This window comes from Lolium perenne, chromosome 3 (genome assembly GCF_019359855.2).
Source record: "Lolium perenne isolate Kyuss_39 chromosome 3, Kyuss_2.0, whole genome shotgun sequence".
NCBI lineage: Eukaryota > Viridiplantae > Streptophyta > Magnoliopsida > Poales > Poaceae > Lolium > Lolium perenne.
The window spans coordinates 77,836,720-77,849,014 of record NC_067246.2 but is presented as its reverse complement, the minus strand read 5'-3'; the positions used below and the strand labels follow the sequence as shown (position 1 = coordinate 77,849,014).

Below are 12,295 nucleotides of genomic sequence, written 5' to 3'. Positions count from 1 at the left end.
GGAGTGTGAAGACCTGCAACAACCCATTAACATGAGCCAACAAAGCCCATCTCAACAACAATCCCTATTTATGACCTATTGGCGAAGGCCAATACACATGGCTTGGGAGCGAATGTTTTTGGGCCGCAGCCCGCTATAAACATAGGTGGTATATTGTTTCGGGTTTTTTTTTCGGTTTTATGAATATTCTAGAAGGCTTTAGTTGAAATTTGTTCGGTGTTTGGGCTGTATGTTCAGTTTTTGGCTGGTTTATAAAAATTGCACATTTTTTAAAAAAATCATTCAAATTCAAAATTTGCTCAGATTAATTTTTTTCAAAATTACTTTTTCGGTTTCATTCAAATTTTGTTAAAATTTAATTTTTTGCTCAGATTCGAAATTTGTTCAAAATCGAATTTTGCTCAGATTCAAAATTTGATCAAAATAATTTTTTTCTTAGATTCAGAATTTGGAATTTTGCTCAGATTTGAATTTTTTTTCAAATTATTTCTTTTGCTCAGATTCAAAAAAAATCAAAAAATGGTTGTGAATTGTGCATGCTATGTTAGAGCTCAGCTCTCCGCGGAAGTGGACCATGGTTGAAAGCAGTGGGCTATAGCTCGGATCGTGTACAGCTATAAAAAGAATATTCTACAACTTCTTTTCAGCGAGCGAACTGGCTAATGGGCCGGCCCACCAAGGATCGCCTTCAGGCGATGTTATGAGGCCATAAGTTCCTATCGGTATAACAGGCTGGCCCATTCAAAGGCCCGTTCAGCTCTTCGTTTATGAGTCTTTCATTGTATAGATTGTTTGCTGATGAGATTAAGCGTACATTCGTGCAGTGAGTGACTGAACTTGGATATGGAGCGACATGCTTGATAAGCACCCATAAAAACCAACAAACAAAAAAAGTGACTGAACTTGGATTTCATAGACTGTACTTGGTTGCTATAGCCTGCCACCGGTGAGATCGAAGTTAGCATGCAGGCTTGCATCTTGTTGGTCAACATCAAGCTTCTCACGGTGACATGCAATCTGCACACACAGGCATAGGCCGGTCAAAACATATTCAGTAGCACTCAAGCGAAGATGATGAGAAGAAACACAAGTGATTCTCCCAAATTAAATTGCCCGGTACTTATTAAACATGGAGATCGATGGAGATAACCTTGGAGCCTCCGAAACTGTGATGGACGCGTTTTGTTGTCCAGGTCCACTTACTACACTCAGTCTCCCCTTCCACTGCTACTGACAATTTCATGCCGGCCGGCCACGGACGGCACGGCACGGCAGACATAATCTGTAGTCACCATCGTCGTCCTATTTATAGAGGCCAGCTGCTTGCTGAAGCTCTCACCGAGGAAGGTAACAGCCGAGCCATGGGGTCGGGTGACTGGGGTCCCGTGCTGATTGCGGTGCTCTTCTTCGTGGTGCTCACGCCGGGCCTGCTCTGCCAGATCCCAGGGAACGACCGCCGCGTCGCAGAGTTCCACAGCATGCGCACCAGCTACCTCGCCATCTTCGTCCACACCGTCATCTTCTTCGGCTTCTGCGCCATCTTTATGGTGGCCGTTGGCGTCCACCTCAGCTCCGGCTGAGCACTCCTCTTCTAGTAGTTATTTGTGTTGAATTCATGCTTGGGCTGCAGTTTTAGATGCTAGGTAGCCAAAGTAGGAGTCAGAGTGGATTTGTGCGTGTGAGGGATCACGGCAGACATATGCATCTATGGTATGCCGAGCGTAAGCACCTCGTGTCCTCCTCTCTGTTTGTTGGAGGCTAGGTAGCTAGAGTGGATTTGTCATTTGTGCCAGGTTGAGATAGTCTTCTTATCTTAAATTCGCCGCCCGTACTATGGTCAGATTCGTCACCAGTTCATCGTCGTGTAATTGATTATATTGGAATCACACAACGCACACACAAAAACATATGAAATCATGAAGGCCAACATTCAGATAGAACTATAATAGGAGTATTTAAGTTTTAACCCAAGAACATGCCAACGGGCAACGGATGAATCTAGCAACAGCAGCAAGAGAGCAGTATAACGACTGAGTTCAGATTACAGTAAATACACAACATGATTTCAGCAGAGATTGTCATGTTCTGACACAAATCCCCGCCAGTTACGTAACTTTTTTGAAACGAGGCAAAAGTTTTGCCTTTCATTGATATAGGAGAAAAGAGTTGACCCGTGTATAAGGAAAACTGGCCAAAAAAAAACCGTTACAACACGATACCACACACCAGCCCCGAGGCTGCGCTCCACACGGGTCGATGACCAACCAGGCCGACACCACACCTCAACGCAACAAGCGGAGGCGAAAAACCGGAGCCACCGCTCCAACTACCACGCCGGCCCCAAGACCGCGCCCCGCCTAGCCGAAGACGAACCTGCCTCCGCCGAAAACCACCAAAACCCTCCACAAGTCCCTCTGTCCGGTGGACGTCCAAAGCGAGGCCCCAAGAGGCAAAGCGACACAAAAGCGCCGCCCACGCCCGATCCCGCGAGGGATCTAGGGTTTCCCCCGGAGAGCCCGGGCGGAGATCAAGAAACGCCCACTTCGACGACACCTTCAAGAAGGATGCGGCGCCCACAGGCGTCACCGTCGTCGGTCCTGGCCGGCCGCGCCAAGACAGAGCTTTCGCCCAGCGAAGAGTTCCAAGACCTCGCGCCCGCCCAACAAGGACCGGCACAAACCACCACCTACTTCCACCGCATCGCAACCCCCGGAGAGCCGCCGAACGCAGCCCGCCCCGCAGCTAGAAAGCGCTCGTCCTCTAACAGCAACCTCCTGGCCAACCTCAAGCCACCGCCGCGTAGCGGGCTGCACACTCAGAAGCCAACGGAGCACCGCCGAAGAGCACCGTGGATGCCGCCGGAACGCCACATAGAAGGGACGCCGACCAACACCAACACGGGGCTCGAGGACGAACGCCGAAAGCCGTAGACATGAGCTCCCCGCACCCCTGTAGCCGCCATCTTCGGTGGAAGGATGCAACACCTCAGTAGTGCCATTCATCTCCCGCAGACCTCGCCGGTGCGAAGCCCTGCCTCCACGGCCATCCGCACATCACAGCTCCTCAACCCGGCGCACTAGCATTCCTCCTTCCTCATCCCCGCACTGAAAACAGAGGACGCAACACCTGCAGCGGCGCCATTCGTCTCCGGAGGATGCAACACCCATCGGTGCCATTCATCTCCGGAGGATGCAACCCGCAGCAGCGGCGCCATTCATCTCCTTCCAGCCACCACCAGCTCACGAGCACCTCCATGAACCTGCAGGACGAGCCCGGCAGAGGCCCAGATCGGGCCCGTGCGGACCCAGATCCGACCCGTGCGTGCAGCCCGGAGAACTCCCGAGCGCCGCGCCCGCCCAGGCCACCAAAACCCCGGCGACGGCACACCTCCACCGCGCCGCCCCCCCTGGCCACCAAACGCCGGTGAGGGCACGCCTCCATCGCGCCGCCCGCCACGGCCACCGAACGGCCGGCGACGGCACGCCTTCACCGCGCCGCCACGGGCCAGGAGCACCTCCGCGCCCGCCGCACGCTGCCGCGCCCCCAGCTCGCCGTCGCGCCCGCCGCCACACCGCCGCACCCGCCGCCCTTGAGCCACACCCGAGCGAGCTCCCTCTCGCCATGGACGTGGGAGGGGAAGAAAACGCCCCGCCGCCACCTTCCTTGGGGAGCGCGCGGCTTTGCCGGCCCCCCTCCGGCGGCGGCGAGGGAAGGGAGGACAGTGGGGGGACCTGATGCGGCGACGGCTAGGGTTTCCCCCCTGGTCGCCAGAGGAGGGCGACGCAGGGGGTTCGGTAGAGAGTTTTGTCAGTTACGTAACTGAACTCTAAAGGAAGAGTCGGAAATGTGAATAGTTAAGGTGAGGACTGAACTCCTTTTTGGAATAGGGCTTTGGTCCCGCTTTATATATAAAGCCGTAACGGATGAACCAATATAAGGTGAAGAGGAGAATCTCTTCACAAAACAAACTAAAGAAAAGACAAAAGAGAACACAAACTTGCCACGAAACCGAGCCGACTCGAGACTCCATGACGACTCCCCCAGGAGGGTAACGACGTACTGAGCTGCAATCGTTGAGATCACAAGGTCTAGGGTTTTCACCCGAAGCTGTACCATGGGGCGGATACCCACAACGATGTCCCCAAGAGGGTATGGAGGCACCATAGTCAGCAGCGGTCACAACACACGACAACCTAGGGGAAAGGATCCACCCCCAGCCACCTGAGGTCTACGCTGACCAGACGCAGTAGCATGACCGATTAGGCATAGATCAGGCATGGCCTCCTTCCAAGCCTCGATCAAGCCCAATTAGACGTGCCGCCGCCTTCCACCTGCAGCTCCATTCCAAACCTACTTGTGCCGCCACCGAGCCGAAAAGTTCTAGCCATATGCCATGAACATCGTCGCCGCAACCCGAATCCTCACAAAATGGTCCCGGCCAAGACTCCACACCGCCGCAAAGAAGCACCCCCGCCGCGACGCCCGGGGGCATAGCCGCTAAAAAACTGACGCCAACATGTTGCTGGTCAATCCGGTCACTTTGTCGGCATCCAAGAACTCGCCACCGCACGCAGCAAGAGCATCACCTTGCCCCTCCCGGTCATGCTGCCAAGGGCCGCCATACCTGGACCCACCTGGCCCAAATCTGGTACTAGCTGCGGTGCAGCCTAGGAGCAGCCCGCCGATGTTGGCTCCACTTAGGCCCTCCCGGCCCAGGACAAGGCCCATCTGGCCCCGATCTGGGTTGCGCCATCGGCAGCAACCGCCGCCCTCCGCGACAAATCCTATACACTGACCAGGTCGGCAGCTTCCGCGCGCCGCACACCCCCGCGCGCGGTATGGGCCGACCTGGTCAGCCCATTATACGTTTTTTTTTTCTGTTTTCTGGTTTCTTTTTTCTGTTTCTTTTTTCTTTTTTAAAAATAAAAAAATGTTCAAAAATAAAAAAATGTTTAACTTTTTTAAAACTGTTCAGATTTGGAAATATTTAACTTAAAAAATCATCAATTTTTTAAAAAACTTCAAATTTGAAAAATCATACTAACTTAAAAATCGTTTAAATTTAAAAATCGTTTAAACATAAAAATCATTCAAACTTAAAATCGTTCAAACTTAAAATCTTTCAAACTTAAAAATCGTTCAAACTTAAAAATCGTTCAAACATGAAAATTGTTCAAATTTAAAAATCGTTCAAAATTGAAAATCGTTCAAATTTGAGAACTGTTCTATTTTTTTAAAATATATTTTTAGGGAACATTCGTATTTTTAAAAATGTTCATGTTTGTGAAAAAAATATATTTTTTCCGAAAATACTCGGATTATGGAAAATCAAAAAAAAAAGAAACAACAAAAAAAGAAAAGGAAACAAAACCAGGAAAGAAAAACGAAATTTACCTTCTAGTGGGCCGCGGCCCAGCTAGCCACCGCAGGTTCTCAGCCGGAATCGTGGGCCGGCCCAACAACGGCCGGTGGGTGTGCGGCTCGTCGCTAGGCACCGACGAGGTCGGTGTAAAGCACCTCCCGCCCTTCGCTGCCGCACTCCACGCCAGCCTGCCCCTTCGTCAGGCGCCGCCGTCGTCAAGTCTCACAGCCGCCGCCGGACCGAGCTCAAGAAGCCCCAAGTAGCACCGCCGCCTTCCACTACTGTCCTGCGCAAAGCCAACTGATAGCAGGTAAGGAAAGTCCCATGGACGGCACCACGCGTGCTTTGCCAGCGGCTCTCCCCGGCAGCGGCGGAGGAGGAGGTCAGGATTGAACTCTAAAGGAAGCATCGGAAATATGAAAAATTAAGGCCAGGACTGAACTCTAAATGAAAAGTCGGAAATCATCAACAACGAAACGAAATGGAATCATCCTCTTGTAGCTAAACGAGCTCGAATGATGAACAAACCTTGATCTCGTGCAGCGTCTAACACTGGAACGACCAGAAGCACACATGAGAGATCTCAGTGACGCGATCACCGATGATCTTCGTGATTGGAACAGAGCTGGGCTCGACGGGGCCAAATGGATGGATCCAGATTAAGGTCTTGTATTCTAGGCTAGCGGCTAGCCTAACCTCACTAATTTAACCTCGTACAGACAAACTTTGTAACGCTTCTCCTTAATAAGTAGAAAATGGCGCTGCCTATTTTGGTCAAAAAAAATATATCTCAGTGCTAAGGAGAAAATGTTACTAATAATCTTGCTTAAATACCGATAAAGAATAAGAAACATAAGAAATGCACCGGATCGGTCATGTTTAATCTACAGACGCAAAAAAAGAGTTGTAGTGTAGAGAGACTTCACCGACTTGTTGCTTGGCAGGATCAGCAGAGACAACCATGGCTTCTTCTCCGACAGTCACAACAACCCTTCATCTGTAGTGGGTACTAGTGTTTGATCTAGCAAGCTGCAGAATTATCGGGTTTCAGTTTGTGTGCGAGATGGAGTAATCGTGCAACCAGTTTCTTGTCATCATTGAAATTGCTGCATTTTCTATGTGATCTAAGAGCAGGTCTAACAGACCCCGTAAAAGGGGCAAACCCGTATAATAACCGCCGATTTGAGGGTTTCGGCTCTACCCGGCCGTCTAGCACGCCCCGTAAAAACGGCCCCCGAATCGTTTTTTGCTGTTTTCGAGTACGGGGCGGGTCCTCGCCCCCTACTTGTGCGGGGTGGGAGCGGGGATAGTGGGCGAAACCACTATCGCCCACTCCACTGCGCGGGAAGCATTTCGCTGAAGCCAACTGCCGCCGCCGCCGCCCGATCTCCTCCCCCGCGCCATTCCCGGCCGGATCCGGCCGCCATGGACCGTCCGCAAGAGCCGCCTACCGCCGGCGGTACACCTCCTTCGGGCGCGGTGGTTGATGTCCCCGTCGGAGGTCCGCCGGCCGCCGGCGTCGTGTCGGCCATGATCGCCTCCACCATCCCGTCGAAGAGGAAGAGGATCCCGAAGCAATTCTTCGAAGCGGCGGCGGCGGCCGCCGATTCAGCGGGCGAAGCGCCGCCGGCTGCCAAGAAGACGGGCCGGGTGAAGACCAAGGCCGCCGGGCCGAGGGGTGTGGCGCCGGCCAAGGTGCGGACCAAGGCAATCAGCCGCATCGGCCTCGCGCCTCCGCCGGCCTCCAAGGTCACGACCCCTCCTCCGTCCGTTCCGGCCGTTGCGCTGCCCGCGCCGCCCGCGCCGCCGCCAACCACCATCGACGTAGACAAGGTGTTCGATGTTGAGTCCACAACATCGTACTTGGACATGCTCAACGATTCCGCGGTGAATTTGGACGCCGGTATCGGTGCATTCGATGGGGAGTGCAATGTTGAAGAGATTGATGAGGAGGAGGAGGATGAGGGTGACGAGGAGGAGGTGGTTGAGGTTGATCCGGCTGCCGCCGGTTCTTCGTCGACGCCGAAGCCACGCACGGCGAACTACAGCGAGATCGAGGACGTCATCTTGGTCCGTGCTTGGAGCAAGGTGGGGATGGAAGCCTCGCACGAAGAGCATGGCGGACAGATCCTACCGCTCCCTTGAAGGCCGATGGAACATCATCAAGCCGGCTTGTTCTCGTTGGAGTGCTGCCATGGATCAAGTGGCCGACAACCCTCCTAGTGGATGCGTGCCGGAGGACTACGTAAGTTTTCCTTGTGTTGATGATGTGAAATATCACGAGCTATCCATATTATGTGTTCATGATGTGGAAACATCTCCTCAAACTATTGTTGTGCAGCCCAAGTATGCTCAAGGTAGGTACAAGGACATGGCCGGCTCAAAGAACAAGGAATTTCAATTTGAACATTGCTTTTCCATCCTTCAACATCTTCCTAAATGGAAGTTGCGGGACAACGAGCCAAAGTGCAAGAAGGAGGCACTTATCACCATGGATGATGAAGCGGAGGACATGAGGGGGAGAAACACCGGCAAGCCCGAGGGCAACAAGAAGGCCAAGGAGAGGGTCAAGGTAGAACTTGAAGCAGCTAGCTTCCGGGAGAAGTTGGATCAACTCATGAAGTCCAAGGAGGCATTGACGATGAAGACGTTGGAGACCAAGCTCCTCATCACCGACAAGAAGAGTGAGGTGAAGCTTGCCAAGGTGCAAGCAAGGAAGGAGCTTGACATGAGGATGATCGAAGCCAAAGAAGCCAAGGCCATGAAGGAGCTCTTGGCCGAGGAGAGGGAAATCATGATGATGCGCACGGACGGCATGGACGAGGATCAGCTGGCGTGGTGGAAGGAGACCAAGGCGGACATCATTGCGAGGAAGATGGCTGCACGTCAAGCTCGTGATCAAGGTGAGTCTCCGGCGAGCGGTGGCTCCGGTGGCGATGGATCCCTTGATGGTTGATCACATTTGGGAACTTCCGTGGCTTGAACGTTGCCTATGATCGCGTTGTGATGTTAAAACTATGAATTATGCATCATATATTTTGGATGTGCTATGTTTGATGTGAAATTGTTGTGCAAATTGGTGTCTAAAACCCTGTTTTGAGGGGCCGGAAACTCGGACGAGCTAGCAGAGCCCGTATCCCCACCCCGTAAAACAGAATATTCTGTTTTACGGGGTGGGGATACGGGCTCTGCTAGCTCGTCCGAGTTTTTGGCCGGTGAAATCCGGATACAGGGCCCTCTACTCGGCTTTTACGGGGCGAAAAAATACGGGGCCTGTTAGACATGCTCTAAGAAATGAACGAGTCACATGAGAAGAACTATCCCACGGTCATAAGAGCATCTCTAGAAGGGTCATAAGAACTATCCCACGGTCATAAGAGCATCTATAGACGGGAGAGGGGTCGACGTCGTTACCTTGTCGAAGGCGTCATCTTTGCCCGTCTTGGCACTACACTCGGCGAGTTGGGGATGCGCGGCTGCCGGTGAAAACCGTGCTCCAACCTCGGTTGGCGGACGATGGCGACGTTTCGCGCCGCTACCTTCTTGAAGGCATCGTCGTCGTAGTCTGCAGTTTCTCACTCGTGCTGCTCCGGGGGAAACCCTAGGTCCGGGTCTCCTGGATCGGACGATGGCGGCGCGCCCTGCGTCGTTCTACCTCTTGGGGCATCGTTTTTGGAGCAGCTGCTGGATGTTGGCGGTTTTCGGTGGAGTGGTGTTCATCTACCACATTGTTGGCGCGGAGTCTCAGTGGCATGATGCTGCAGGGTATCGACGATAGATGCGGGATGATGTATACGTGCAGGATGGTGGAGCCGTCTAGCGTCATGGTGGCATCGATGGCAGATCTTGCAAGGTTAATGCGATGATCTCTCTTGAAGATGGATTTGAGGAAGACGGCGGGAGCAACTCCTGTGGCGTGTGTGTTGGCGTGCGCTGAGAGTCTGCTTGACTGGATGTGCTTCTCACCTGCTATTGGGTGGGTTGGGAAGGCATTTAGTTTTGGATGATGTGAGTTGGTGTATTGTCACCCTCTTTATCCCACTGTAGGTATAGTAAGGTTGCTTCGAGTTTGATCTTTTCTATTGTTTCTTGTAAGGTTTCGTGAATAATCTAATAAAAAAAAGTCGTGTACATCCTTTGGATGCAGAAGCTGGGGCGATATTTCCCCCATTTCGAAAAAAATAAGAGCATCTCCAGCAGACCTCTTAAATTATCCCAATTGCTAAAAAGTGCTTGGATGCTACTGGTCATACCGAGCACTCGCTCGTGAGCCGTTGGATTCGCTCTGGACGGACGGATCTCAAGCGGGTCTGGCGACCGAAACACATCTGGACCCGAACCGTTTTCCACCTGAAACCCGGACCGATCCCCACCTTTTTGTCGTCTTCTTTGTCGATTCGGAGACATCCGTTTCCTCGCCGACGATTTCTCCTCCCATTTCTCGTCCTTCTCTTCTCTCCATCGCGATCCCAAAATTCCTCTTGCGCTAGGGTTTCGGGGTGTTTGGTACCTGCGATTCTGGTGGCCGAGCGCGGCGATCTCGGTCGCTGGCGGGAGGGGGGGCGATCTCGGACGCTGGGAGTGAGAAAGGTTTCGACGTATGGAGGCTTTGCTCGTTGGCGTAGTGTGGGCCACGCGTTAGTGCGGCGAGCTCTGCGCCGGGGAGTGAGGCTTTCCCGTCGGGGTTCGGCGACGATTTCGGCAAGGGAGATCGCATGCTTCGAGCCGTTCCACTTGTCGATGCGAACAGAGAGTGCACGAACGCTCCGGTAGCCAGGCGTCGAGATCCGCCGCGGTGAGCGCGACGGTGGTGATCAACAAGGTGGAGATATAGGTGCGGTCGTCGGCGGGGTGCGAGGTCACCAAGTTTTCGGCGGGTTCCATAGGTATTTTCTAGCGCTAATCCCTGCAAATTTTGCTTGTTGTTCATACGTTTTTGTGGAGAAATTCGATACATAGGTACTTTCTGTTTGTCAAATCCCCTGCAAATTACTTTGCTATGTGTTTGTTGAGGAGAAATTCGAGCCAAGTATGAACTAATTTTCATGGGGAATTTTGCTGGGAGGCTATTGGCGTATAGTTTTGGTGGTACTGCTTTGATTTTGCTGTATGTGTTATGTGCTGGTAGTAGTAATTTGGTTGTATAGTTAGGGTTCTAGTGCTCGATTGATATTTATGTGCTAGTAGTTTTTGATGCAGTGCTGCAAAAATCCTAGCAACTGCTACCAGCTATAGGTGGGTAGTCCCTTTTTTTAGGTGGGTAGTGCTGTCTATGTTACTGCTTTGATTTGCCCCATGTGGCATCAACTATAGGTTACAACAAATGCAAACATGGTGGATCTTTTTTCAGTTGTTTTTCCCGCCCTTTTCCCTCGTCGCAAAACATGTAGTGCTTGCAGAAGCTGTGGTAGAAGCGGCGGTGGAGTTCGGATGGGGCTACATCAATTTCTTCTGCATTTAGCTGCGACGATTTGCTCTAGCTGATAGTACTACTGCATTTTGTATGTTTTGCATTCATTTTTTTTGGTTCTAGGTATGATATAAGTTGTGTTTTTACACACGATAAATTGTTCTCTCAAGCATCTGTCAAGTCGTGTTTGTACACCGTAATTTGTTTTTCTTTTTTCACACATGTACTAAGTTTTGCATATCCCATTTATTTTGCTAAATTTTGTAGAATACTTAGTGCTGAGTTGCATACCATATATGTGGTGCTACACTCTCTGTACGAGAGCGGCATCAACTAAAGCCTACACCAAATGCAACTTAGTCGGGGGTATGCATGCAATTAAACGACCAACAATAAGTTGCTTTTTTATTTTTATCCCAAGTTGCATTCATTTACCAACTGAGTTCTACCTCAAACAAGCAAAGTTTTGTATGTTGGTGATGATAAATTGTATTTATCTGCCGACTGTAAATTGTTACTTCACAGCACTAAGTTGTGTTTGTTCGCCATGGAGGTCTGCATCTAACTTGCGTAGCATTAGTACTAAGTTTTGCGTACCATTTTTGCTGTGAAGATACGTATTGGTATGCCTAAGTCCCCTTGTTGTACTTGGCTCAATATTTTCAGCTAGCATCAATTTTTTTTTCTGAACTATTGTGAATTTGCCTACCAATGCATCTAAGTTATGCACCGTTTGCTATGGAGTTTGCATTTTCAGTTTGCTACTAAGTTGTCTATCTGAAAAATCAAGTCACAAACGATACTAGAAATAATGGTTGACAAATGCGAAGTTTGCGGCTCTCGGTACTACCAAGTTCTTGCCAATTCACAATGCGCACCCTCACCATAAATGTGCTAGCTAACTTAGTACTAGTTGGACAATGGATGTACCATTTTTAATCCTAGCTGGACAATGGACAAATCATCAAAGCCGTCCAAAATAGACAAAAATAGTTACGAAAAATGCAAGTATATCTGTTACACCTACATTTTTTATGTTGGACAATGGATGCAGCTTAACTCTAGTGAATATACAACTTAACAATAGTGGCTATGCAAGTTAACATTAGTCTATGCAACTTAGCATCGCAACTCAAGACTTCTCAATTTTTTAGTTTTGATTTGTGTGTAGCTCCACAATAAGTTGGATTGCTGTTGGGTGCATAGTTGATTATAGTTGCATAGTTTTAGTTGTCTAATGCATTTTATCTATTCTATAGTGTCAAAAATTCTGAAATTATGAATAAGGATAATGATAAGCGGTCCCGACTGCGGTTACCATAAGTTTCTGGAGTTGTCCGAGAAACAAGTACCTCAGCAGCAGCAGCAGCATCTCCACCAATTGTTTTCGCAGCCAGGATGTGACGCCCCGGAACCGGTACCATGAGGATCCCAGCGAACCCGCCGAAATCCGCACGATATCGACTCAGAGACGCCCTCCGACACGACGTGGGCGACGAATCACACACGTGATGCCAGAGGAA

The 12,295-nt window shown here is 50.7% G+C and overlaps 1 protein-coding gene across 1 annotated transcript; it reads left to right on the top strand.

The window, feature by feature from the left end:
• Positions 1–1,353: 1,353 nt before the first annotated feature.
• LOC127338282 (uncharacterized) lies at positions 1,354–1,787 on the top strand. Its single transcript, XM_051364467.2, has one exon. It carries the CDS (start codon positions 1,362–1,364, stop codon positions 1,578–1,580), a length of 219 nt encoding a protein of 72 aa, XP_051220427.2. The 5' UTR covers positions 1,354–1,361; the 3' UTR covers positions 1,581–1,787.
• Positions 1,788–12,295: the final 10,508 nt, after the last annotated feature.